Source organism: Anas platyrhynchos, chromosome Z (genome assembly GCF_047663525.1).
Source record: "Anas platyrhynchos isolate ZD024472 breed Pekin duck chromosome Z, IASCAAS_PekinDuck_T2T, whole genome shotgun sequence".
Taxonomy (NCBI): Eukaryota; Metazoa; Chordata; class Aves; order Anseriformes; family Anatidae; genus Anas; species Anas platyrhynchos.
The window spans coordinates 43,423,331-43,450,670 of record NC_092621.1 but is presented as its reverse complement, the minus strand read 5'-3'; the positions used below and the strand labels follow the sequence as shown (position 1 = coordinate 43,450,670).

The 27,340-nt window shown below is 38.7% G+C and overlaps 1 protein-coding gene across 7 annotated transcripts in view; it reads left to right on the top strand.

Moving 5' to 3' along the window:
- KIF27 (kinesin family member 27) overlaps nucleotides 1-27,340 on the top strand; it is a 32,132-nt gene that overhangs the window by 3,249 nt on the left and 1,543 nt on the right. For 2 of the 7 annotated variants that reach the window (XM_072031428.1, XM_072031429.1), the window contains exons 3-19: nucleotides 758-958; nucleotides 1,766-2,721; nucleotides 5,220-5,363; nucleotides 7,631-7,837; nucleotides 8,512-8,672; nucleotides 9,050-9,183; nucleotides 9,751-9,906; nucleotides 10,242-10,340; nucleotides 11,013-11,218; nucleotides 11,550-11,747; nucleotides 12,098-12,211; nucleotides 13,270-13,446; nucleotides 14,120-14,335; nucleotides 15,367-15,573; nucleotides 16,379-16,577; nucleotides 17,058-17,222; nucleotides 18,833-21,798. In XM_072031428.1, coding sequence (XP_071887529.1) covers nucleotides 758-958; nucleotides 1,766-2,721; nucleotides 5,220-5,363; nucleotides 7,631-7,837; nucleotides 8,512-8,672; nucleotides 9,050-9,183; nucleotides 9,751-9,906; nucleotides 10,242-10,340; nucleotides 11,013-11,218; nucleotides 11,550-11,747; nucleotides 12,098-12,211; nucleotides 13,270-13,446; nucleotides 14,120-14,335; nucleotides 15,367-15,573; nucleotides 16,379-16,577; nucleotides 17,058-17,222; nucleotides 18,833-19,296 — 4,004 coding nt within the window. In that variant the 3' untranslated portion in view covers nucleotides 19,297-21,798. Of the gene's footprint in view, nucleotides 1-757; nucleotides 959-1,765; nucleotides 2,722-5,219; nucleotides 5,364-7,630; nucleotides 7,838-8,511; nucleotides 8,673-9,049; nucleotides 9,184-9,750; nucleotides 9,907-10,241; nucleotides 10,341-11,012; nucleotides 11,219-11,549; nucleotides 11,748-12,097; nucleotides 12,212-13,269; nucleotides 13,447-14,119; nucleotides 14,336-15,366; nucleotides 15,574-16,378; nucleotides 16,578-17,057; nucleotides 17,223-18,832; nucleotides 21,799-27,340 lie in introns of those variants that run through there. The other 5 variants (XM_072031430.1, XM_072031433.1, XM_072031431.1 and 2 more) reach the window with 5 other exon arrangements.

The window sequence follows — 27,340 nt, the reverse complement described above, 5'->3', positions numbered from 1 at the left end:
CTGACCAGACTGTAGTTGTGCTTGGAACTGTTCCAGCACAAGTGCAGAACCTTGCATATTGGCCTTGTTGAACTTTATGTTGAATTCAAATTTTGCTTTTTTAAAGGCATATATCTGAAACTCTACTATTCAACTTACTTGGTATTTCCAAGTCAGTGTTTCTCAAACACCTGAGACTGGAAACTACTTTTTTTCTGTATTAGTTCGCAGAAGAATTCTTCAGCTTCTGCATGTATACGATTTTGCTTTCTAACTTTCTCTGGAATCCTGTATCACCAGCTCTGGTTATCTTCCCTTCCATATCGAGAAGTCACAATTTGTTTGTCTGTTCTGCTGAATAAGAGAGAAGAAGTGGAGTAGCAGGAATTAGAAGACTATCTGGATTTTTCTTGGTCCTTGATTCTGAATTTGAAACCCTGAAAATTATGTATTCATTCTTTCTGCATAAAGGATTTGAAGTTTTATCATTAATTCATTAGCAAGTTCAAAATATTTTTTTCTTCTAGCGTGATTTTTTACTAATTTAATTTTCTTTCAGTCTCATACCTGCAGAAAGTAGTAAAGTTCTGTATCATTTCCATGCATTTCTGATCAACAGAAAAGCAAATATTTACATGAAAACTTGGGAAAACTGAGCTCTTCCTATTCCTTATTATATGGAGTGATAAACCTCACAGACTTCTCTTTAGTTTTAGTCTTTGTAATTTGTGTGACAGAATGACTGCAAGTGTCTGTGACATCTGTGTTTATATTTTAGCATCAGTTTCAGAGGATGAAAAAGGCATAATCCCACGGGCTATTCAGGAGTTATTTCAGCATATTTCTGAAAACCATAACATCGATTTCCGTGTGAAAGTATCTTATATAGAGGTTTACAAGGAAGAACTTCGAGATTTATTGGAGTTGGAGACCTCTGTGAAAGATTTACATATCCGAGAAGATGAAAAGGGAAATACAGGTAGGATTTCAGCTCTAGAACTTCGTGCATTTGATTTCTGTTGTGTGCACAAATTATTGTTTCCATCTCTTGAAAAGAGAGCTTATCGATGACTAATACTAGACGAAGTCACGTTTTCAAAATATAAATTCAGTTTAGCTGATCTGAAGTAGCATTCATTTTAGATTCCTATGAACAATATCAATGTTCCTCCAGAAGCAGCATCAGGTGGTAAGGTAGTACTGTTACTGTGTCTGCAAATTCAGCATAGAAACACAATTGTGCATGATTATTCAGTTGAATGAATGCTTTAAGATTAAGCCTTTGCTTCTCACTTCAAAGTTATATTTGTTAAGCTACTTATGCTGTAAATATCTGCTTCCATTCCACTAAGAATTATGTTCTTAACATAGGCTGGGAGTCACTTTTACTACAAACTTTCAAAATTGCTGTCTTTTTTTTTTAACTGACAAAGTAAGCTTTGAGCTAGGTTTGCTCATACTTTTTTTCTAGATAGCACTAGGTTGCAAATTGCATAAGATGATGTGTAAACACCTAAGTCTGTGTATTCTGTTTATGATATTGTTTCAAATGCTGTGACAAAATACACCCATATATTATATTTCTGCAGGTTTCAGATGTGCTGTACTTCATGCTTTCCATATACTGTTTTATTTTATTTAGCTATGTGCTACAACCTTATAATAATGCAGGCTTGTATGCTTCTGTGATTTGTGTTTATAGATTGACTATTCATAATTGCAGTAAACTTTTACTGAAAAGTTTAGAATTAATTTACTTATTCTGATTTTCTTTTGGTGTTTGAAGTGATTGTTGGTGCTAAGGAATTCCAAGTAGAATGTGCAGATGAAGTGATGAGCCTGTTGGAAAGTGGCAATGCGGCTCGTCACACAGGCACAACACAAATGAACGAACACTCTAGTCGATCACATGCCATTTTTACTATCAGTATTTGTCAGAAACCATCTGCAGAGTCTCAAAAAAATAGTGATCCACAGGATTCATCTTGGAAATCAGTCCAGATGATTGCTTCAAAGTTCCATTTTGTGGATTTGGCAGGATCAGAGAGGGTGACAAAGACTGGAAATACTGGTGAACGATTCAAAGAATCAATTCAAATCAATAGTGGCTTGTTGGCCTTGGGAAATGTCATCAGTGCTCTTGGAGACCCAAAAAGGAAAAGCGTACATATTCCATACAGGGATGCTAAAATCACTCGCATTCTGAAAGACTCCCTAGGAGGGAACGCCAAGACTGTCATGATAACATGTATAAGTCCATCCTCATCAGACTTTGATGAATCTTTAAATTCACTCAAATATGCAAACAGAGCCAAAAACATCAGAAATAAACCAGTTGTAAACTACAACCCTGATCAAGACCGGATTGATGAAATGGAACTTGAAATCAGATTGCTCCGAGAAGCTTTGCAGAACCAACAAGTTGGTAATCAGTGTTCACACGACTTAAATCAAGAAAGAACCCGAATCAGTTTGCTAGAAGAACAGCTCACCCGGCTTCAAGTTCAGTGCTTCAGCTACAGAAACTGTTTGGACGAAGCCTTCCCATTCCTGGTTGATTTGAATGATGATGTTAGCTTAAAAAGCAGTCATCGGGACAGGTTGCAGAGTTGGATCAACACGGTACAGGAAGTAATGAAGGAAGCCCTTACCGTGCAGCAAATTGACACTGGAACTGGCACCATGCAAGAGCCCCATCATATCACAATTCTTCAGCTGAGGAGAGAACTAAAGAAATGCCAGGTATTTCATTATAAGTTGATTGTTTAGGTACCTATGAACAAATCAGGAAAGCTAATGTGTCTGTCTTGTAGGAGGAAGAGATAGAGTTCCAACAAGTTAGAATTTTATAAAATCAACCTCTTTTCATTTTTCACACTGAATTCTGGTAAGCCTGTAGATTGTTACCTCGCAATTGCATACACAAATTCTGGCTTTTCTTGGTTCTCAAGAAAATCTGTAATCCTAAATTACAGCTATGTTATTTATTCTTCATTTTTTTTCTCTGGCTTATTGTAAAGCTCTGCTTCCCAGGTTCAAAACAGTGTAAGAGCTGGGTTTAAACTGAAAGATACCCAGGTAAGCATGCCATCCACAGCTAGGAGGAGATGGTTAGGGAGATGCTAAAATAAACAGGGCAATAACGGCTCCTGAGCAGCTCTTAAGAGTTGTATTTACTTGAAAGATATAGGTTGTACAGAAAAGATATAGTTGTACAGAAGTATCTGTCTTTAGAATGGTAAGACATAGTGTGTCTATACTTTGCATTTGGCTCCTAAAGGTTTTCTGGAAGGCCAACTACATTTGGAAGTAACCTTCAATCACTATTGGATCACTTATCCAGAAAAACATCTGAAAAAAAATAATATTATAATTTCTTTAATCTTCAGGCTCTTATTTGAGATGAAAAATGAGGAGGGCCATCCTTATTTTTTTGTTTGAGAGGTGTATTAATATTATGATTGATGCTGAGATTTTACAGCCACATCTCACAGCACACTGAAGAAAATAATTGGATTTAAATACCCACTTTGTAACGTAGCGTTGGTTATGGGTACATTATTTCCTTTGGGAGAAAGAAACTTGTCAAAACAAAATCAATAGATGAGAAACAGAAGTAAAGAAACAACTGGTGGAAACCACTTTTGAAGGGAGCAGCTGATTCCCCAGAGGGCCATGCTGCCATAACCACAGGGACCTTGACAGCCTAGAAAGGTGGGCTGACAAGAACCTCATGAAGTTCAGCAAGGGAAAGTTCAGAGTCCTTCACCTGAAGAGGAACAACTGCAGGCACTAGTGCATGCCGGGGGCCACCCCGCGGGATAGCAGCCCTGCAGAAAAGGAGCTGGGCGTCCTGGTGGACACCGAGTTGAACATGAGTCAGCCATGTGCCCTTCCTACTGAGAAGGCTAGTGGTTTTGTTGGTTGCACTAGGCAAAGTATCACTAACAGGTCAACAGATGTGATCCTTCCACTCAGTGAGGCCACACCTGGAGTAGGGTGTCCAGTTGCAGTTGCAAACTGTATTTTGTGGTGCATTACACACAGCATAGGCAGCCAGTCAAAAGAGGTGATTCTCCCACCATATTTAGCATTGATGTGGCCTCACCTTGAGTATTGTGTGCTCAGGGGCTCCACAGTTTAAAAAGGATGTTAAGATAATTGAAAGTGTGCAGAGGAAGGCAACAAAGCTGGTAGAGGGGCTGGAAGGCAGGTCCTATGAGGAGAGACTGAGAACACTTGTGTTGTCCAGTCTGAAGAATAGGAGGCCAAGAGGCGACCTCATGGCTCTCAGCAACTTGCTGAGGAGGGAAGGTGCTGGTCTCTGCTGCTGGTAACTGAGGGAAGAATGCATGGGAATGGCAGAAAGCTGTGGGGGATGTCCAGTTCATGCTGGACATCAGGGAAAGTTTCTGTACCATGAGAATGGTCAGACACTGGAACCGGCTTCCTAGCGAGCTGTTTGGTGCCCCATGCCTGTCAGTATTCAGGAGGCATTTGGGCACTGCCCGCAATAACATGCTGTAACTTTAGGTTAGTCCTGAAGTGGTCAGCCAGTTGGACTTGATGATCTTTGTAGGTCCTTTCCAACTTTTCTACTCCATTCTGCTTTATTCTGTTCAGTTCTGGGCTGCCCCATGCAAGAGATTCAGGGACATACTGGAAAAAGTCCAGCAGAGGGCCACAAAGATGCTTAAGGGACTGGAGCACCTCTCCAATAAGGAAAGGCTGAGAGAGATGGGACTGTTCAGTTTGGAGAAGAGGAGGCTCAGTGGGGGATTTTAGCAATGTCTTACAAATACCTGAAGGGAAGGTGCAGTGAACATGCAGCCAGGACAAAAGGCAGTGGGCATATACTGGAACACAAGAGCTTCTATCCAAACATCTGGAAGCACTTGTGTACTGTGTGGTGGCTGTGGCTGTGCACTGGAACAAGTTGCCCAAAGAGGTGGAGTCATCCTCTGAGACCTGCAAAAGCCACCTGGACATGGTCCTGGGCAACCTGCTCAAGGTGGCCTTGCTTGAGCCGGGGGTTAAGCCAGGTGACCTCCAGAGGTCCTTTCCAGCCTCAGCTGTTCTGTGATTCCGTGGTGGGAGAATTTGCCATATATACGTCACAACTTTGCAGTTCCAATCACATCTTTAAACAACAAATAAATATCTGTATGTATTTAATTTTCCAACTTCAACAATAACAATGCCTGCTTTTCCACTGGCTGAATTTTCCTTTTATTATCTAGCAGGCTCTAGCTATGGATGAAGAAGTATTCAGCCAGAAGGATCATGAATTGAAGATATTGCAGAATCAGATAAAGACATTAATACAGGAAAATGAAGAGCAACTGGAATCTTTAAAGAAGGCTGAAGAAATACATAGATTACAGGTATTTTTCCTCTGGCATATATTACATATATCTATATCAAACCATCCATCCACTATAGGAATGTACTCATTATTTCAAGACAGATCCTTCAGAATTTTTTTGGATGTAAACACCTACCAGTCTTACAAGCACCTTGTTTGAATTAGAGCTGTATTCCCTAATGAGCTGAGATCATCTAGTGGGTGAATCACAATACTGTGATTCCTGAAGTTTGTGTATCAGCCTAACTGTGCCACAGCCTTCCTGTATGATATTAAGTGATTCATTCACCCTCTCTTTGCTTCCTGCCTTCCTCCAGATCTGTATTGTTGCTAAGTTGTTTCAGGAGGATTCATGATTTAGGAGTTGAAAGGCTTTTAAAGATTGTTTAGAATCTCAAAAAGACCATAAAGTTCTTACAGAATGCTTTAATTGAAAGGCTGTATAGAAACATGCTTTGTTATATCTTTATTCAGTATGAGAGTAAAGTATTGTCGCCTTTTGACTTTTTAAGACAGAATTTCATCCTAGTATTCTGAGTGTTTACTATTACAAGAAGCTGAGTGACACAGTGCAAACACTCCTTGCCTCCTTCCCTCTCTAGATCTTGTATATGCTAATGAAATTTTAATGGGTAGTAAGTGAATAGCATTTCAAGATCCAGGAGACCATATATAGGATAGTTGATAGATCTGACTTTATAGGATGATAGATCTGACCTTTTTTAAAGGGAACAGCATAAACATGGCTAGTTAGTACTCTTCTCCTTATTCTCCTTTTTCTCCTTTTTCCTCTTCTTTGCTGATGGCTTGGGGAGAGTCAATGAATGAAAGGTAAGTATACTGGTCACCATCTTTTCCTTCCCTCTAACTTTTTTTCTGTTCTGTCATCTCTGGATAGGCTTTTTTTGTGTGTTTTCCTTTTTTAACCCATACTGCATATTGTCAGCTTATTAGACTGAAACAATCCATGCTTATAATGCACATAGATGCTTATATACGATTATGCTTATAATTGTATCCTATGGAGGATACGAGGCAGATGTTGCGAACAGAAACAGTTGTACTGTAGGCAAAACATCGCAGCTCTCACTTTTACTTAACAGAAAAATCAGTATAATAATTAAATCAAATGCTTGTGTCAAATGGCTTAAAGTTGTATGCACAGGAAAGTGTCATTTCAATGATACATGATAGGATAAGAACTGTAAAAGTAGCATGTAAATGTTTGTACACATGTATTTATGTAACAGGTTATGCACTATGGGGTTGTATGTACAAGGGCATAAGGGACAGAGTCTTATAGGGATTAAAAAAAAGAAAAGTTGCAAGATGGAGTTGCCCATTACTACTTCCACAATCATAAAATGTATGGTATTCACATATATATTCTTTTTCCTATGACACAGAAATATTATGTATTATATTCCAACAAAATGTCAATTTGTGGGGCATTGTCTATGTATGGGGAAAGGACTTGCAGTCTAAGAAGATGAGAAAAAAAGAATAAATAAAAAATATATGATTCAAAGTAGGAGAATGCATACTTTAGTTAACTATCTCTAGCTGTTATTCAAATTTCCTGTTGGTAGGCAAGATTTTAGATGTATTCTGAAAGGAACAGAGAAGACTGAAAATTGTATGGTCTTGGCCTTATGGATAAATCAGTTCAGTGAAGTAATTTTGAACAATGCACAGAGATTGCTGTAGGAAAGGCAAGTAAGTTCTTCAAACTAGCATTACCAACAAATTTGAGACTGGGTAGAAAAGAAAGTAACGGTTGATGCAGGGGATCCTGGGGTCACGTACAATTTTATTAATGTTAATTAATAAAAATAATCTTTCAAATTGGACCGCTCCAAGAGGAAGAGGAAGCCTATATGTATGTACATTTCATTATTTAAACTCAGACCATGTGCTTCATTTGAACATTTTTCTTGAATTACCATTTTATTTATCCATGAACACACAAATAAGGCAAGCAAGGGCTGATAAATATGTCATCTACTTCTCGCTAGATGTCTAAATCTAGCTGACATAATTTATATAGGACAGGTCCTTTAGAGACAAAAATGTCTCAAAAAAATGATTGGAGTTTGGGGAGAGGTAAGATTCTACCTGTCATGCCAGAGAATTTTCAGTTTGTTGCAGAATTTGCCTGTGCACTGCAGAAGAATTTAGAGTTAGTGAATGATATACAAGAAGACTGACCTTTATAATGAATTTAGAAAGGTATGATGCAAACCTGATGATCAGCAACAGTTTTTGTTTTTGTTTTTTTAATATGAGAATGAAAAAATGGTGGAACAGCAAATCCTTATTGATCAGCTAAAAGAAAAATTAGAAAAGTTTATGGATGTGAAAACTTCGGACTTCTCAAGTGCTTGTGGAGATGGGCCTGCTGTTACGGCATCTGCAAGGAGGCCATACAGTGTCCCACTCACAAAGAGTCTGCTACACTCCCTTTACCCATCTTCAGGGACAGAGACACGAAAAGTAAGGTCTACCTAAGCATTACATTTTTTTTAACAGTTATTGTTCAATAATTATATTTGGCGTGACAAATTATGGTGACCTATTGTCAGCTGCTGTTTAGCTTTGAAGCATTTTGGTATTGAAGACTGAAAAAGTACTTTCTAATGTCTTGCGACACATGCTATGTCACAATTGTCCAAAATATATGGGCTTACATTTTGAATCACAGAATGGCTGGAGTTTGAAGGGACCTTTAAAAATCATCTAGTCCAACTCTGCCATGGACAGAGACACCTTTCACTAGATCAGGTTGCTCAAAGCCCCATACAAATTGACTTAAAACACAGAATTTATCACAGTCATAAAGCTGTAGTCTTTAGTGGTCTTTTTGTGCAATGTTTAACAGTTCAGACAGGAAGCATTACCAAAATGAATGATTATTCTGTACTGATAAACTGAACATTTTGGGTAATAAGTTGGTAACAGTACCTTCTTTTGCACTTGGGACAAGTGTTCTAAGCAGAACCTTCTCTTGCAAAACCTTCTGGTACACAGGTACTCAGAAATATTATTTAAACACCTGCAATTTTGCATACAAGGCCAGGTAGTGAAAGACTTTTAAACTGAAATACTATTGGAATATCAATAAAGAATTACTGAACTATTACAAGTGTTTTTTGGGTGCTTTTTGGCAGGTGTATACCAGTCCCCCTGCTTTTTCCCTGGCTCGGATGATGGCAGGATTCCGTGCTCGTAGCCAGATGATACTGAGCTACATAGATGATCAAGATGAAGTCCTTCACTGCCACCTCTCTGATCAGAGTGATGAAGAGAAAGAAAATACAGACAGTAAAAAGTAATTTATTTTTTTTTTCTCATTTAAGTAATTTTTTCTTTAATTTTTGTTACAGATAAATATATAATATTACTGCCTAATCCTACTGTAATGTGAGGCCATTTGTGATACTACTTAAAATAAATTTGCAGGACCAACTAGGCATATTATGAAACTAGTTTAAAAACCACATTTTTTTGATGCGATAAAGATTGCATGATCCTTGTTTTGGGGACATCATCCAACAAGATCAAGCAAGGGAAGAAGAAGGTGCAAATGCTTATGTAAGCTTTCTCAGTTTGACACTCTTCTTTTTAATATCATGTACTTTATATAAAGTTAAAAGAAAAAAAATCCCTTTGTGTTTAGAATGTATCATGTTTTCCATTCTTTCTTAGGCATTCAATAAACCAAACATGGACACGAAAACAGGCTTCTCTGTGCTTTCCGTTTGAGCAAAGTGACATGAAATGTCAAGTTGGCAAGTCCAGCTTATGTGACAAATCTGTGCCACAGACTGATACAGCCACAGGTAAAATGGAAGTCATGAGAGTAAATTGTGTTAGATATAATATTAGAATATGCAATAATGTCTTTATCACATGTAATTATTTTTCTCATCAAAATGTCTTTATTTGCTACAAATACTTTTTTCATTATAGCTCAACATAAATTTATTTTTAAATTATTTTCCTTTTCCCTTTTCTGAAATTGACATCAGTGACCTTAATGTTTAAGTAATACTTACTAGCGAGAAAGCACTTGACATACAAATCTAGTACTAGTTCAAGAAAAGGAAACATGCTATTATTTCATCAGAGATGCACTGAAAATGCTTAAATAATATTTTTTTTTTCTCTCTCAGGTTAGCATTCATTAGCATTCTTGAAATGCTAATGCATGCTGTTATTTCCGTATTTAGACGGCAGGGAAAAGACTCTTTGCAATACTCTCTCCTTTTGGCTCTTTCACTTCATTTGTAAGAATTCTATACATACTATATTTCAGATCACTGTCTTTTGGATAAAGAGTGTATTCCTTTTATTCCTTTTTTATTCCTTTTTTTTTTGGTCTCCACATTGCTTTGTTTTCTTTCAAGGTGAAGAAATTGACTGCCTCCAGAAAAGTCATGTTTTTAACATGCAGAAGTTAAAGAATTCAGAGTTGAGACTCACTGAAGCCAAGCAAAAAATGAGAGAACTTGCACTTAACATCAAAATGAAAGAAGAACTTATTAAGGAATTAGTAAGAACAGGTAAGTGACTGAAAAATTGAAATGAAGACATTCAGAAATAAGCAAGAAGAAAGACACAAAACCTCTGAAGACCTGCATATCTTAGTTTTTGAGTAATTTTCTTATGCGGGAATACTTCTGGTAACTTACAGTTTCCTAACTTCTATGAATTACTTGCTATGAGTGCATTGAAGGCTGCAAATTTTTATTGTGTCCTACTCAGCTGTGATCTGCAGATTTGTTTGTTAAATATTTTTTTGTGTTTTGTAGCTTATTGTGTTTATCCACCTATAGTGTAATTTTTCATGTATGCTTGGTGCAACTGATCTCTTCATGGACATGTGTTTGTCACCCAGTGTCTGGGATAGGAGAGAAGATACGACACTGTGCTGGGAATGCTTGCATTCCCATCATAGCAGTAGAGAAGCAGGAGTCAGAAGTGGATGAGGGAAAAGGTCAGTGCCCCTGTTAGCCTATATCATTACACACCTGTCCTGATATATATATGCTTGCCAGAAACTTACCATTATGATGACCCTAAAGATCTGTGCTTACCTGTTTCAATCACACTCTTCTACTGTGTACATATTCTCCTGAGGCAGTCTTTTGTCATTGAGAAACATTGTGCTCCCCCAATAACAGTACTTACGGAATCCCAAACAGAGCAAATGAGATTGCCCGAACAGGGCAAATCAGTAGAAACACAATCATGATTTGTTTGCTGATTACCAAGTTGAAAGCTGAGAAATATGTAGCATATTCTTCTGGAGAAAAAAAAAAAACAAAAACAAAAAACCAAAAAACAAACAAACAAAAAAAACATAATAATACAGGCAAGCTATTTTGTCAAGGACTGCAGTAGGCAGAAAATTTTCACTTGATATGGCACTCAGGTGTTACTTTCTTTGGTGACATCAGATGATTTATGAAGAGTTCAGATTTAAGATTCCTTCGTTCATCTATATTTCAGTGTTATAAGGGAGCTGTTTGTTTAGGTTTGAAAAATGTCTCAGAAATTTTTGGTTTAATCAGGATGAAGTAAGTAACGATTCAATTACAGGTTTAAGTAATACATTGCAAATTATTATCTTGCTGTTTTAAAACTATTTGGATATGATGTCTTTAAGGTAAGGATGCAGAGTCTGTAAGCAGGCAATATTCTTTGAAGATAACTAAACTGGAGCAAGAATCCGAGCACGCCAAAATGGAACTGGCCGAAACTCAAAAACAGCTTCAGGAGCTGGAGAATAAGGAGCTGAGAGACCTTCCTGAGAAAGCCAAGCTACAAAAAGAGTTCCGAAAGAAGATGGATGCAGCTAAGCTGAAAGTGCAGGTATTTCCAATATGACCATTAGGATTTGCAAATTCCTGTCTCAGCATCACCTTTGAAATCTGTACACTCTGCTTGTGAAACTCTTACCAGCTTCACACAAAACCTTCACACAGTTATACCCACTACTATTTAACAACTAAGTAGTTAGATAGTTCTGTCTTTGATGATTTTACGAAGGCTCAGAGACCTTAGAAATAATGTGTGATTGTTGTGGCAAAATGTAGCAAGTCTTGCTCGCTGTCCTAACTCAGTGAAATAGAGAATTAACCTGAGTCAGGTTTTAGTTTTAAGTTTTCCTGTTGTTAAGCTGAAATTTTCCATGAACATTCAGGCTTTACAGAAGAAGAAGCAAGACACTAAGAATCTGGCTTCTCTATCTAACCAAAGTGAAAAACGAGCAATAGAACTTGAGCAGAACGTGGCTCAGATGAAGCATCAGCAGACCCTGCTAGAGAAAAGACTGCGTGAGGAGAGTGAAAAAAAGAAGCAACTAGAAGCAGAGATTCAGCGGGACCAGCTACAAATTAAAGTAGGATTCTTTCTGTTTCCTTATGACAAAGAATAAGATCAACCAGTTTTACCTTTGTTTTCCCAAAGGCAATGTACTATACTACCAGATTTTGTCATTTTAAGTAATTGCTTACTTGACACTGAAGAAATTGCGTATAAGTATTTTCACAGAAATCTTCATTCTTCCTTTCTCTTCAGCTATTTTTTTAAATGTTATTATGTGATGTCTAGCCCTGAGTTGCAATTTTGCATGTAAATTAGTTCAATATTTCTGATTTCATGATTGCGTAGATTCTGTCATTAAATGTGTTTGAAAAACACACTGATTGAGGCAAAAAGAAAGTTTTGTTTGTTTGTTTTTGTTTATAGGAACTTCAGCTTAAGATGGAACAGCAACAGAAGATTCTTAAACTTAAAGACAGAGAGATTGCTGCATTTAAAAAGAAGAAAAATAACTCGGTGGGAACTTTACAGAAATCAGAGGTAGCTGATCTATTCCAAATCTGTGTGGACACTGGAAAGAAAGGTGTCTTTATTCACCCCTTGTCATCTTTGTAAAGCGTTTGGAAGAAGAGCGTTCCGTCCTCCCCTGTTTTTTTTTTAAATTGTTATTTTTTTGTTGTAGCAAAAACTGAGACAAGTCAAGAAGCTCTTTTACTGGTTTTGGATGAATGAAAGGAGAGGGCTGTAATGTCTTTGTTTTTTCTATGACTTGTCAAAGGTAGTAATTCAGATAGCTGGAAATTCAACAAGTTTGGTTGTCTGGTAGGTTTGAAGGTGATTCTGATGAGCTCTGTTATAAATGTTGCATGGTTTGTTTGTTTATTTCTTTTCCCATCTGACAAATATGACAGACGGCTATGGTTTTGGTCGTGCATGACAGTGTTAGAATAGTAGGTTTCCTGTGCAACAGTGCTACCTGCATGATTTCAGAACTAGACATTGGAACATGAGAGTTTCATGAGTTAACCAATGTCTTTAGAGGTGAAAATAAATTTAAAAAATGAAATAAAAGCAACTTTTTAGCCATACCAGCAATATGCCCACTGATAAACCATTGCTTCAGAAGAGACTTATAATAGACTCTGCTAGCAGGGTCAGAACTCCCATTTTTTCTTTCTTTCAGCATCACAGTTTCTCATCACTATGTGTTTTTCCACAAATCTTGGTCTTGGGCAAGAATAATGCAATAAGGATGGGCTAGCTGATTTCTTATGGTACCTTTCAAACTTAGTTGTTGTCATTCTATATATGACATCTATTTATATAACTGTTTTTAGGAAAATAATACATTTCCTTAAAAGCATCTGATAAAATTGTTTGCATAAGATGTAGTAATATAACATTGTTGAGCCTCTCCTTAAGTCAGTCCTATTTCTGTATTATCCTGAATCAGGATTCTGTTGAGCAATTGATGTTAAGAATTGAAATGTTGATTTCTCATGTTTTATCAGTTACTCTAAAAGAGGAAAAACATAGTCATAAAATTCTGACCCAAATAGTCCTTGTTAATGCTCTCTGGATCTCTGTTTAAATTGTAGAAATTAGAAGAGCAAAAGAAATGGCTGGATGAAGAAATGGAAAGAATTCTTCAACAGCACCAACAGTTAGCGGAACTAGAAGAAGATTTAAAGAAAAGAGAAGCCATTGTAGCTAAAAAAGAAGCATTATTGCAAGAGAAAAGCCACCTAGAAATCAAGAAACTGAGATCTAGCCAGGTGATTTAAGAAAAAAAAAAAAAAAGAAAGAAAAAAAAAAGAAACTTAACACAATTGTAGAGCTGACTGAAAAGACTATGGGAGGAGGGCAGCCGGATAACAGAAGAGGTTTAAGCCATGCAACTTGTATCTCTAGCGCTGCCATTACATTATTGTGTGGCTTGATCAAATCAACATTTTAAACATGAATAATAGAATGTAATAATCTTTATTTACATGATATCCCCGAAATTCTAACAACAAAACAAAATCTGACTTCCAAAGTTCTGTTATTGCAGCACATTAAATAACGATATCTAAAAAATTGCTCAATGCCTGCAAACTAGAGAACATGGCAGAAAAACATTCTGTATTATTTACTTTGGCTACTGAGAAACAGAAATTGAAATGTCATTGTCACCGTAATGACTAACTCATGTAAGATATGTAGAAAACTGCACATTGCCTTTCTTTGTTTTCTTTCATCTTTTGACTAAATAGTAAATTTTATGGTAGCTATCTACTTAGCCTAAATGGCATCCCTTTACAAGAAGTAGACAGGTCTTCCACTCTAGCATGTGACAGTCTCATGTACATGTTTATGGGGAAGGAGTTTTATACTTACGGTTTCTTTCATTCTTCCTCTTATTTCTTTCTCTCTCTCTCTCTCTCTCTTTTTTTTTTTTTTTTAAAGGCTTTAAATAAAGATAGTATGAAATTGTCTACTCGCTTAAGTATGCTGGACCAGGAATTGTGTGATAAAGGTATGCAGCTTCAGGACAGCACTACTGAAGATAAGACAGACATTCTGGAAAAAATTCAGGTTCTTCAGAAGGAAAGGGATCAGCTACTCAGAAGAAGAAATAGTGTGGATGAGAAACTGAAAGAGGGTAAAGTGTTGTCAGCTGAAGTAAGTAACTATCTCTGAGATACATAAAAGTTTTAGGCAATGTTGTATAATAAAGTATTCCAATCATGACCTAAAATGTCTCCCAGGATTAGATAGTAGAGAATCAAGGAACTGAGGTTGGGTGTTTTTGTTAACAGCCGACATGAAAATACTGCTATAATGGCACTACTTACATAACAGTGAACAACATATACTTTCAGAGGGACTTACTTTAGCTAGAGTCCGGACAAATGTCACTGGCCTAACAATTATATAATTAGAAATAATGAAACAGGATGTACATCAATTTATCTTAGGCAGCTATTTTCATATCATGACATAGAACAAGGTGAAGTACTCTAATAGTGATGTCCCTTGATTTTTTTTTTCATAGGCTTTTGTGAAAGACCAAACCTCACCTGAAGGCCTCCATATAGTTACAATGAAAATAAGCCATATTGTGGATGTTACACACTTGAATTGATCAGTATAATTAAGTTGAAGATTGAATAAATTGATGTAAAATACACAGATGTGTTTTAGGTCTTGAGAAGCAGCAGTTGGGGCCTATTACTGAGCTGATAGCATGCCAGAAAGAATCCTATTTGCTTCACTCCACAGAATCTTCTGCAATACTTCAGGGCATTAATTTCTGCCACCTTCCTGCACAGATAATGGTCACCAAACTGCTTACAGATCTGATTGGTTCATTAATCGCTAATTAGAAAACTAGTTCAACTGAAAAAGTAATAGAAGTCATCAAATTGTGGGGAGGGGAAAATGAAGGAAGAATAGAATTTAGGCTTTTGTGGTGATGAACCATTTGTTTGAACTCTGGTCTGTGGAAGGGATATCAAAACATTTCCTGGTTGCTCCAAACAGGTTCTAGATTTGTACTCTTCCTCTTATTTTTCCCATTCCATTCTCTGTACTACTACTAGTTAGTCTTGCTCTTAAATTTAGATTCACCTTTGAGAATGAAGTTAATGTCTTATGCACACAAAGGTTGTTTTGTACTTTTTTTACAATCTCACTCCTGTGTTTCTGTGTAGGAAGAACATGTCCTTTTCCAGCTGGAAGAAGGAATTGAAGCCCTGGAGGCTGCTATTGATTACAAGAATGAAAGTATTCAGAGTCGCCAGTACTTGCTTAGATCCTCTTCACAGATCCTTTCACAGAGTGAGGATAATGTAATAGGAAAACTAGTTTCCTTGTCTGCTAATGAGCTCAGAGCTATCCTCTTCAAATACTTTAACAAGGTTTGCTTTGGCTAATGATCAATATTTTATCCTATTACCTGTTATTGTGCTAAATAGTTAAATGAAATAGTGTCAAGAAGTAAAGTCAATTTAATCCCCTTTCATTGAAAGCCTGCTTAGGTTACTCACATCTGTTGTTAATTTGGATATTTTGCATCTTGACATCAACATAAAAAAGGATGCTTTTATATTACTTGTTTGTATCTTGTTTTGGTGTCATTAGCTTAAAAGGTGTTGCAAATCTGGAAATTTCATTGCTCTTTTCCACTGCTTTATGCTGCTAACTTCTCAAGTAGCAACATATTTAAATAGTGGTGTCATATTGAAATTCTTCCCACCTGCAGTCTTTATTAACCTCAGGATAGTATTTCTTTTTTCCAAATCCATTATAAAATCTTTCTGCAAATAAGCGCTTACCACCATATACTGAAGAATCGTAATGACACCTGGAAACATAAAAAAGAAATGTATTAGGACTTGGTGTCTCTCTTTGCCCATGGGTGAACCTTGGGTGATTTTGTGAACATGTTGTCTGTGGTACACAAATTGGAAGTTTTCCAGAAACAGGAGAAAAACTCTTGTATCAGTTTAAGTTCTGCACAGGGCATTAAAAAATCCGCTAGTCCATGTGATCAAAATATACAGAGCTCAATTCTGAAGTGTGAACTCATGTCAACAGGCAAATCTGTTTCCAGTATAAGCTTACAGTTTATAGAGACAATTGCTTTTGTATCCATTCATCTATTAAGCAGAACTGTAAAAGCGTTTGTTGAAATGGTTTGATAGAAGTGTGTTTCTTTCTTAGATTGTTGGCCTGCGAGAGTCTGAACGTAAATTACAACTGCAGACTGAAGAACAGGAAATGAAGGTCATAGACCAGGAAAATATAATACGTGAATTGGAATCTGCACTTGAGCACATCAAGTTGCAGTGTGACAGGCAGCTGACGCTACAACACAGAGAACATGAGAAAAAACTACAGTTGATACTGCATCATTTCAAGGGTGCTTGTTTGTTTTCAAAGGGGAATTGTACAGCAGATATTATCTTTAGTCACTGTTGAGAAATACTGTGTTTCACATGAAAGAAAAAAGAATATATGAGGTAGAAAGATAACATTTTGGCTGTTACTAATTCTGATGTTGAGTAGGATGCTGATGAACAGACACAAGGTGCTTGTATAAAAGAAAAAAGCTGACCATTTTTAAAAAACTGTCAGAATTGTCATATTTTTATATTCAATTTGTTGACATTGGAAAGGTGAAAGATACCAATCCCATTGATCTTTATCCTCTAAATGCTCCTATTAAAATGGAGAATTGGGGTTGGCATGGGCTTTTTGATCCTCTGTCATACTAGTTTAAATGTACACACTGAAAGCAGAGTGTCAGCAAAATACAGGACATCTCTAGCTGGGCATCTTGATTTTGGCACAGAGAAGTGAAGTGAAGATTTGATTCTTATACTAGTTTTACTTGCCCTAGAACAAGATGGTGAAGGTATTGCAGAAACCTTGAAAGAGTATGAAGTAAAAGTCCAGCAACTGGAAAAAGACTTATTTTATTATAAGAAAACCAGCAGAGAGCTGAAGAAGAAATTGAAGGGCTTTTTTGGAGAGTCACCCCATCAACTAATGGCACCTACTAAATGTAAGTACATTATCTTAAAATGCTTTTGTGTTTGTCAGTAGATCATTTGAGGGGTAGCAAACAGACAAAAGTATATCAGATAGACATAAAAGTCATATTTTTACTGAACTAACTCTTATCCAGGAAGGTACTACATCTCCCCACACTTGCAAAGGAGAGACAACATCAGGTTTTAATAGAGGCAGTGGTATAACACTGTTCTAAATTCATGTTTGGTTTTCTGTGTATTCGAGCATAATTTCAGAAGCTACAGTCTCACGCTGTTGTGGTTGAGAAAACGGTATTTTATTATCTGAAAGACTCTGAATGGCATTATAATTAACAAATGTGTAATATGCTATGCTTTTAGATGCCAGTATTTTAAACAATCAACTTGATTTTGCTGCCAGCACTTGATTTCATAGAAGTTATTTATTGGAAGATTGTCAATGAGGAGGTCCATACTTCCAGTTAACTAAAATCATTCGTTATTCAGGTTAAAAGACCTAGATATTTGTAGTAAGAAGATAAGCTTCCTAATGTGATCTATGCTTTGACCAAAAAAAAAAAAAAAAAAAAGGACCAACAAACAACTATTAAAAGTTTTTGATTGTTCCATGTCCTACTAACCACAACTCAAACTTAAAATGAAGTAGTTCTAGTGTAGGAGCAAAAATGGTTTAATCATTGTCATTATCTTGGTTGTCTTACACCTCACACTGCCACCACCAACACTTCACACGCACAGTGCAGCCTTCTTGGCCCCGTGTTTCGTTTTAAGGCTCAGCGTGACTCATTCTTCCTCTTAACTGATGGTTCTATTTCATCACACTTGAGGTAGTGCCATGTCTTTGTAACACGTAGATGCTGGTCACATATGCATCTGTTGCTACCAGAGTGAATTGAGGTTTAGCTCTCCAGGCAGGATAATAAGCCTAGAGGTTCATTACTCGAAAGTATGCTGTGACGGTGTGAATATGAATATTCCACAGGTTGGACTGTAAATGAGCATGGGGAAGATTATTCTGTGTCTAATACACAAAGAAGCATGTAGTCCAGGACATGTTTTGCTGTGAGGAAACATCCATCCCAGCCAAACTGTAGCGAAATGTAGAAGGGTGAATGTCCCTATGAATTTCTAACTTTTTCAAATACATATGTTTGTAACGTTTGTAAGAAGCGCTCAGTATTTTTGTATAATTACCTTTAGTTATCTTTCCTCTGAATATATGTAATAAAAAAGTGATGAGCTTTAAAAATAACAAAAATCCCTGTGTACATTAAAGTCACATTCAAAGAATATGTTTTGTGTGTTCTGCTAATGAAATTGCAGACTACTTTTGAAAATACGAATAATTTCATATTTTACTGTCATGGTTCAGTTGTTTTAAGATTGCCTAAATTGCAAGTTAGAATGGTGAAGCTTGTATTACAAGCACAGAGCCAGTGGAAAGTAAATCCCTCTGATATTTTTGTAGGTGATAAACTTTTTAACAGAAAAAAGTGAGATTACTGTAATTTTTTACCACTTTCATACTACAAGTTACTCGTGCTGTAAAACCATACCAACTTGCTAATGTTTCTTGATATAACTTCTAGCTGTGTATTTCCTGATAAAAAATTCATTTTAGGTAACAGTGCTGGTGACAGGGCATGCAGTCAAGATGAATCACAAGCTGCTTCTGAGGAATTCAAGCTAACACATAACCTGGAAACCAACTGTCAAGCAGGAAAAGTAAAGGAAGCAGACAGAATAAATACTCTAAGGTCACGGCAGAATTCATACAAGCTTGGAGAAGATATATCAGAATGTGGATGCAACAAAGAGTGTTTGTCAAGCACTGGTGATGACAAAATAGGAAGAGATGAAGCTCAGCCTTCAAAATCTCATCCTCAGCTACCTTCTGTCACCCACAGAAGAGAGACCATAACACAATTTCAAGGAGTAACCTCTGTAAAATTATCTCGCAGAGAGCTACGTCATATCCCTCCCTCAGAATTAGCTTTGAGACGCTCAAGCCTTGGTGCAGGTGTCAGTTTTATTGCTCCAGACTCCATCGAAATGGACAAAAAGTCTAGTATCACTAAGACATAGTTACTCTTCATTGAATTTTAATAGCTGTTGGTACTGAAGGTACTGTGTTAGATTTCTTTGTTGATGGTGTAGTGGGTTTACATGGCAAAGTTTTGGTAGCAGGGGGCCATAGGAGTGGTTTCTGTGAGAAAGATCTAGAAGCTGCCCCATGTTTGGGAAGGGCCCCATTGTTTTCCAGAGCTGAGCCAATAAGCGATGTTGTCTTGCGCCTCTGTGAGAGAATATTTAAGACAGGGAAAAAAACGCTGTGCCACACAGCAGCTGGGAGAGTGAAGGGATGAGGAACAGCCTTGCAGGTGCCAAGGTTGGTGTAGAAAGAGGGGGAGAGGTGCTCCAGGTGCAAGTCCCCTGCAGCCTGTGGTGACAACCATGGTGAAGCAGGATGTCCCCCTGCAGCCCATGGAGTACCATGGTGGAGCAGGGTTCCACGCTGTAGCCCGTGGAGGAGACCACGGTGGAGCAGGTGGCCCTGCACCGACGGAGGCTGCCACCTGTGGAAGACCCCTGCCGGAGCAGATTCCAGGCCAGACCTGTAGCCCGTGGAGAGGAGCCCACGTAGGAGCAGGTGATCTGGCAGGAGCTGCTGCCCGTGGGGGAGCCAGGTTGGAGCAGTTTTCTCCAACCTGGAGAAAACTGCTTCACCATGGTCCTCACCACAGGCCGCAGGGGACTTCTGCTCCAGCGCCTGGAGCACCTCTCCCCCTCCTTCTTCACTGACCTTGGCACCTGCAAGGGTGTTCCTCACTCCTCTCACTCTCCCAGCTGCTGTGTGGCACAGCGTTTTTTTCCCTGTCTTAAATATGCTCTCACAGAGGCGCAAGATAACATCGCTTATTGGCTCAGCTCTGGAAAACAATGGGGCCCTTCCCAAACATGGGGCAGCTTCTAGATCTTTCTCACAGAAACCACCCCTATGGCCCCCTGCTACCAAAACTTTGCCGTGTAAACCCACTACAGATGGTCTTGTTAAGTAGCAGCCATGGATGAACGACTTAATGCCCTTTAGTTCTTCTGGTCACAATCAAATCATTAGGTTCTTGTGCTGTTCACACAGTTTGAGTGAATCTGAGATGGATTGTAATTAATTCAGTATCTATGGACATATCATTCAAAGACCTTTTAACATTGAAGAAGTAATTTATATTGTTTACTTGTTTTTATTTCACTAACTTAAAATATTTTTCAAAAATTGCACTGTGAAGTGCAAAGTGCACTGTACCTGTGTAATTTAGGTTTTCTGAAAGAACATTCTGCTTCATTTCATTGGGTCAGAAACAATAACAAACTACATAATTTATTTCACTATATAGCTAGAAAATACAGTTTCCAGAATCTTACCTGGTATTGATAATGACTGACCTCTGACTTCTTTTTTCTAAATACTTCATACATTTTATACGAGCCATGCTTGAGATTAAAATAGCCTAAAGATGAATTTGTTATTGAAAAGGAACATGAAAGTACTTTAAAAAATATCACATCTAAAATTTGTGTCCTATTGCAGGACCTAGAAGTTTTTTGTTTCTCCACAAAAAAAAAAAAAAAAAAATTGTTATGGTCTGGTTGTGAAATTAAGGGAACTGCTTATTTCACTTGAAGGTTTTGTTTATTGGGGCTTTAAAAATATTGCACTTTGGGAATATCAAAGTGTGTTGTTTGTTTCTGTACCATTACTGTAGAAAACAAACAAACAAAACAGAGGATCAAATTCAGCATTTTCTAGGTAATGGGCAAATACAGTATTTTCTTTGTACTAATTACTCATGTCTTTTTTTAGAAGATAGATAATTCTTTTGAATTCCCAATCTGCAAGGGCTACATGTATCCTTTGATTTACTTTTGTTGGTAATCAGTTCAGGATGAAAAGCAAACCTTTTTTGTAAGAGTACAGTACTCACTGAAAAGCATACACTTAATAGCTGCACAAACTTGAATGCAGAGAGCAGAATGTCCGCACTTCAATGAATCTAACTTTTATCCATAACTCTTTCCAACATATAAAAAAAGGCACTTTTGAAAGTAAGGTTAGTTTTATGTTAGCAGTGGACTACAAGTGGGCATATTTGAAAGTGTTGTTGTGGATTATTAGATGTACTTAGCAAAGGGATTTTTACTCTGCTGTCATCTGGGCAAGTAGTGTATAACATGTGTGGCTGTAGATATGAAAGGACTGCATTTTTCCTTGCTGCAAGCACAGAATCAATTTGTCCACATCATGAGGCGGCTGTTACAACATGATAAATGGGCCTATTGTCTTGTGGCACATTTACAATTTTTCTGAGTAGATTGCAAAATACTATATTCTAAACGGTTAGGTAAACCATACTTAATTATTCTATGTTGTTCATCTCAATTGTGAGATAAGAATCGTAATCTTTTTGTTGGATTATTTCTACTTTCATGGAAGTAACATGTCTTGCTAATGTTAAGTTTAATATTAGTGTCTGTATTATTCACTCCATGTTTGTTGTCAAACAGCAATAAACAAACAAGTAAATACAGTTTAAAATGTGCACTTATTTACTATTCTTTATGAGGTGAAAGAATTGCCGAAGAAATTTCTTCTTCAGATGATACTGTGTATTATCAAATACCTGTCACTACTCTACAACTAAGTATGAATTCCTCTTGAGGTCTGCATAAATGGAAATTCTGTTCTTTACGGATGAAAAATAAGCAAGAAGGAATGTAGGAAACATACAACTCAATTGGTAGTAGATGTCTGCTGATGCTCTGCAGGTTTCTGCAGCTGTGACACTACAGATTAAGTAGTCATTCAAACATTAGATTCTGTATGCCATATGTATCCATTTCCAGACATAAGTACAATGTCCTGTAGCACTACAGGAGGTAAATACATTGGGTACATTTGTGATCTTTGAGAACTGGATGAAGTGTTGACCATGAATAGGAGCTAGCAATTTCAATACACAAACAGAACAATGTGAGAGAGAGGACAGCAAGGCAATCATATGGGCAAGAGGGAAGAAGAAAGAAAAGGAAAGAAAAACGGGGAAGAAAAAAAAAGAACATCCCTCTCCCTCCCCCCCCAGCAAACTAACAAACAAAAAACACAGATAAAATACTGCATACGCAGCAAGGGAAGTCTCATGGGGGACTTCAGCTTCCCAGGTGTCTGCTTGAAATACAGTGCAGTAAGGAGGAAATGGTCTGAGAGACTACTGGGGTGTGTGGACACAGGTGGTGAGGGAAGAAGCAAGGGAAGGTGCCCCATGTTATAAGTTGCCCCCTTAATTAATTTTCGGAGAGCATTGCATTAATAATAGAAAGGAATTTATTAAGTAAGCAACAGCAAGCAAAACAGCACTGGGCGGCCGGGGAGTCTCGGCTCCGCCAACGGCGCACACATCACCTCCCGCCAGGGTCCCTTTTTATATCTTGGTGATTCCAGGATTACGCAGCACATCCTGGTATATTCTGCGACTGCGCACACTGTTGCTAGGGGGTCGTCTCTGTCCTGGTGGTTGTGAAGATGAAGGCCATAGTCTTCCTCGGCGTTGTGGTTCAACTTCTTTTTTTATTTGGTCATGTTGGCCCAGCATGAGACAGGAAGGCAGGATGTTGATACACTAGGTTAGCAACTTATCAGGAGATGGTTACATGAGCTTTGCAGCAGGGTCTTTGAACAAAAGAGGCAACTGAGATGCAGAAGGAGAGAAGGGGAGGGGGTTCTCTTTTTTGTTACATTAAGCAAAAGAATTTTCATAGTGTCTAGCCAAGCATTATACAGCTCCTTAATTCAGCAGGGAGCTTTTGCAACTCCCGCTCCTCCAACGGAACTCCTTGTTTTTATAATGCAAAAGACAACGAACAAACATTTATTATGTATTACAGCAACCATTTATGTTTGTTCACCGCCACAACCGCCCCCGCCGGCCGCCTCGCCCCGCGACATGGCGGCGCTCCCGCGCTGCACGTAGGGCGGGCGGACCGGGCCGGGCTGGCGGGCGGGCGGCGGCCCTCCGGCGGCGGCCCGCGGTGATTTTTGATCCCGGCCGGACCCCGTACCGCCCGGCCGGGCGGAATAAACAAACCCGGCGGCGCCCCGCCTCTCCCCTTTATATCCCCCCCTTCCACCTCAGGCGGCGCGGGCCCGGCCGCGGACCGTTCCCCGGCGCTGCGGGCAGTTAGAACCGGGCCGTTGCGGGCTGCGGCCGGACCGCGTCCCTCACGGCGCCGCCGCCGCCTCAGCGAGCGTCCCGGCTGTCGCCCGCCTGCACCACCTGCCCTGCCCTGCCCTGCCCTGCCCTGCCCTGCCCTGCCCTGGGGAGAGGTGAATAAAAAGCTCCCGGCCGCGAGCAGCGCTCGGAGTTTCCCCGGGACGTGCCCCGGCTGGGCTGCCTCGGCTCGCTGCCGCCGGGCGTTGGGCGGCTCCTGGGGCAGGAGGCCGGGTGTGAGCTGGAAAACGCCGTCAGGCAGCAGCTGCGAGCTTAATAAATGCCCTTTAATCTTTGGGGTTTTTTTTAGGGGTGGGAGGGCTTCAAGGGGGGTTCGTGGGTCAGCCAGCGTCCTGCGAGCAAACCGGTGGCTGTTACATTTTAACGGTGCACCTCAACTGGGTTTGTTTTTTTTTTTCCTTTTTTTTTTTTTTTCCTGAAGTTCTTCCTCAAAAAAAAAAAAAAAAGTTATTTATTCCGGTGAATTCCCTCACAACCTGTTCGCCCTCTAAACCGCCAGGCTCGCTGCCTGCCATGTGCTCGCCGCTGCTGCGGGTTGGAGCGGGTTCCCGAGGCAGGGTGTGTGGGGCTGGGAAGCTGCTCCTGGAGCTCTGGGGCGAGCTGGTGGCTTGGTCCTAAGTGATTTTAAGGGTTTAGAGCGTTTTAAATAGAGTATCTTGATAGCCTTTGATCAGATGGCTTAAATAAAGGTTATTAAAAGTGAGAAAGCTGATCCCGCTGGGTGGATCAAAGCTTCCTGTAAACGCGCTGATAAGGATTAAATAGTAGATGGGGCTTGCCGTGATGAAGTGTACAAACAGCCAAAGATCAATACTGTCGTGTGCAGGCAGCGCGAAGGTTGGTCGGTGCCAGCAGAGGATGGACATGCTCTTTCAGTTATTGTGTATCTTGGTGGTGTTTTAGGTTTACCAGCGAGTGCTGGGATCAGTCAGTACTTTAGGTGTTAGCTGAGCACGTGTTTTGATGATAGATGGTGGCAAATAAGCATGTTAGTAATAGACACAAGGAGACAGCGTGTGGGAAGATGCTCTTTTCAACGTTCTTGGAAATCTGTGGCTTTATTAGTTTATTTGAAGATGGAAGTGGTTCAAGAGGAACTGAGTTGTGTTTTTGGGCTCTTCAGCGTATTTTCCTTGAAACAGTAGATCACTGTATTTAAAGCTATGTGGTTATTCCACAAATGCTTGAAAGTCTGCTACTAACGTCAGCCTAGAGTCCTAAATTGTGATGTGCTGCTCATTTCTTTGTGGTGTTTGAACATTTGCCAGTTAAATGTAAATTCATGCATGTATACAAAGCTGTACACAGACCAGGAAGCTGCTGATGCTCCAACTGAGTTTCTGGGTGTGCATTACGCTCCTCTTAAGATGTGTGTTGGGGGCTTACAGCAGTGCTTACAGTAGAGCTCTTTGACCTGCAGTGTGGGTTAAGGTGGGTAACATAGAAAAGGGATTCGATGCTACTGAAACACTGGCTATGTTACTTTTATCATAGTTAGCTTTGTTACATCATGTCTAAAACTAGACTGAAGCTCTTCAGGGCATTGTCCTGTCTTATGTTTCTGAGAAGTACTTAAATGCTTTAGGGAACTGAAGCTAGAAATACACCCTTTTGGTTCAGTCATTTCACAGTTTAGCTTTCTAAACGTCTCTTTGTTTATCAAGTATTTAGGGTGGAGTAAGCTCTGTGTACTTACAAATTGCTGCATCAGGCATGCTAAAGCAGTGTTACATGTCATTAATGGGACCGATTTGGTATTATCTGTTTTAATATAAAAATCTGACATAATCCATTCACGTATGCTGACATGGTTTGTAGAAAAGCATGACCTACAAATGAGTAAAGCACTAAAAATTACATAAATAAATTACTACTTGCTAGAAATAACCATTGCTATAATGTTGCCTTAAAATTATATGGTACATGTATATCATGCTCATCTTATGTTGGTGATGCATGAATCTGAGTAACAGGTACTTTTGGCTGCAGGAGCTGTGTTCACAACTCTTACTGCTTGGAGCAGACTGCACAGAGAGTTGCACTAGCAGCCTGCTAGTGATATGCAGATCAGAAAGTTTGGAAACTGGGTCATTTATGGGAGCTGTCAATCCATGCCATTATGGTGTTGCAACTTGAGGGATCTTTTTGTAACAGGGTTACTTACTTCATTGACACATTAGTGAAAGTCTTCTCTCAAGACTACTGCTATCGCTAATACATAACACAAATGGAAACAATTTCAAATATTTGCCAGCAGGCTTTGCTTCCTTTTACCTTCATGTGTTTTTTTCCTGTAGCCTATGTAGTAGGGAATATTGTGTTTAGACAAATAGGGTTTGGGCAACAGGCTGTTATTTACTTCCAATATTTTACCGGACTTCAAAACTCTTACTTGAAAACTACTGTAGAAGTTGAAATGATGCTTCAGGTCATAGTTTGATCTGTGGAGTTATGAAACTCCTTGTGGTATTTGAACACTTTCTTTCTGTGATCAAAAAGCTTCCTTAAACACAGCCTCAAGCTCAATTACACCAGTGTGTTTTTAATTTTCTACAACTGGTTATTTCTATAGCAATACAGAATAACACTGCTCATAATTCCTGAGGTGGGGGGAACTATACCAGCTTCTGAAAGAGTGCTAGCAAGCACCTCTAATTAGCTGAAAGCTTTTGAGGTATCAGCCCATTGTTTTTTCAGGGAGGGGGGAATGGGAGCCATACTTTGAAACTGAAGTGCTAGGTGCTTAATAAAATGTGTCTGCCAGAATTGTAGTTGTGGTGTTAAAATATGAAGCCTGGCATGGTGGTAGGCCTTGGTGAATCACTGGATCCATCTTTAGGTGTTGCAGAAGTCGGATAATTTGATCCTGCTGTAATATGAATAGTATTGAAATGTCCTACCAACTGAATTAGCAATGTTAACAACTATCTGCGACTCAACTAGAAAATAACCTGCAATCTCATGTATTTGCAATTCACTTTATAAGCTCATTGCCATCCATTATTATTATTATTATTATGTAGAAACACATAATTCAGGAATAAGGTTTTGTAAATTGATATCATGTTGTCACTATAGTATTTCAGTGAATTGGAACAGCAGAATTCCATGGGTAGTACTTGTTAAATGTACTTGTCAGCTGGGCTCTTAATTGCATGCCAACTACGATAAGACAGCAAAGGTATACTTATTGGTGTATTTGTAGATAAAAGAAGGGAGTTTGCAGCCACTTTATGTACCTGTGTAGAGGTTCAGCTACGTGTAATTGTTTTCAGATTGTATGTGCAAAAAGAAGTATTTGGCAGCATTAGCCACTGCTGCCACTGTACAAATAAAGACTGTTGTGCCGTTGTACTGTTTACACTATATATAAATACACCACAGTAGAGAGAGACTAGAAATTCCAAGCTTTTACTGAAGAGTCATACTATAGTCCATTTTTTTTTCTTAAGCCAAGCACAGCAGGGAGTCTGCAGACAAAACTTTTAGTGTTGTCTGCTTTAGAGCAGCATCCAGCATCATAAGTTCTTGTGTAACATGACTGAGCACTTTTATCTGGTGCTTTTTCTTGCTGTAAAGATGCACCTGTAATCTTTTCTCCGAGCTTCAAGTTTCAACATATTTCGTGTCCAGCTAGTAAGAGCATGAAGTCTCTCAACTTTAACTAATTTCCTCAGCTGGTTAACTATATAGTTATTTAGCATTAAAATATTTGTAAATGTATGCACACGTGTGCATATGTGCACAGTCTTGTCTGCACAAAAATCCAAATGTATCCTGTTCTGTCATTTAAAGAGTGACAAATATGAATTACTTATGATGTAGATATGATTGACCTATATTTT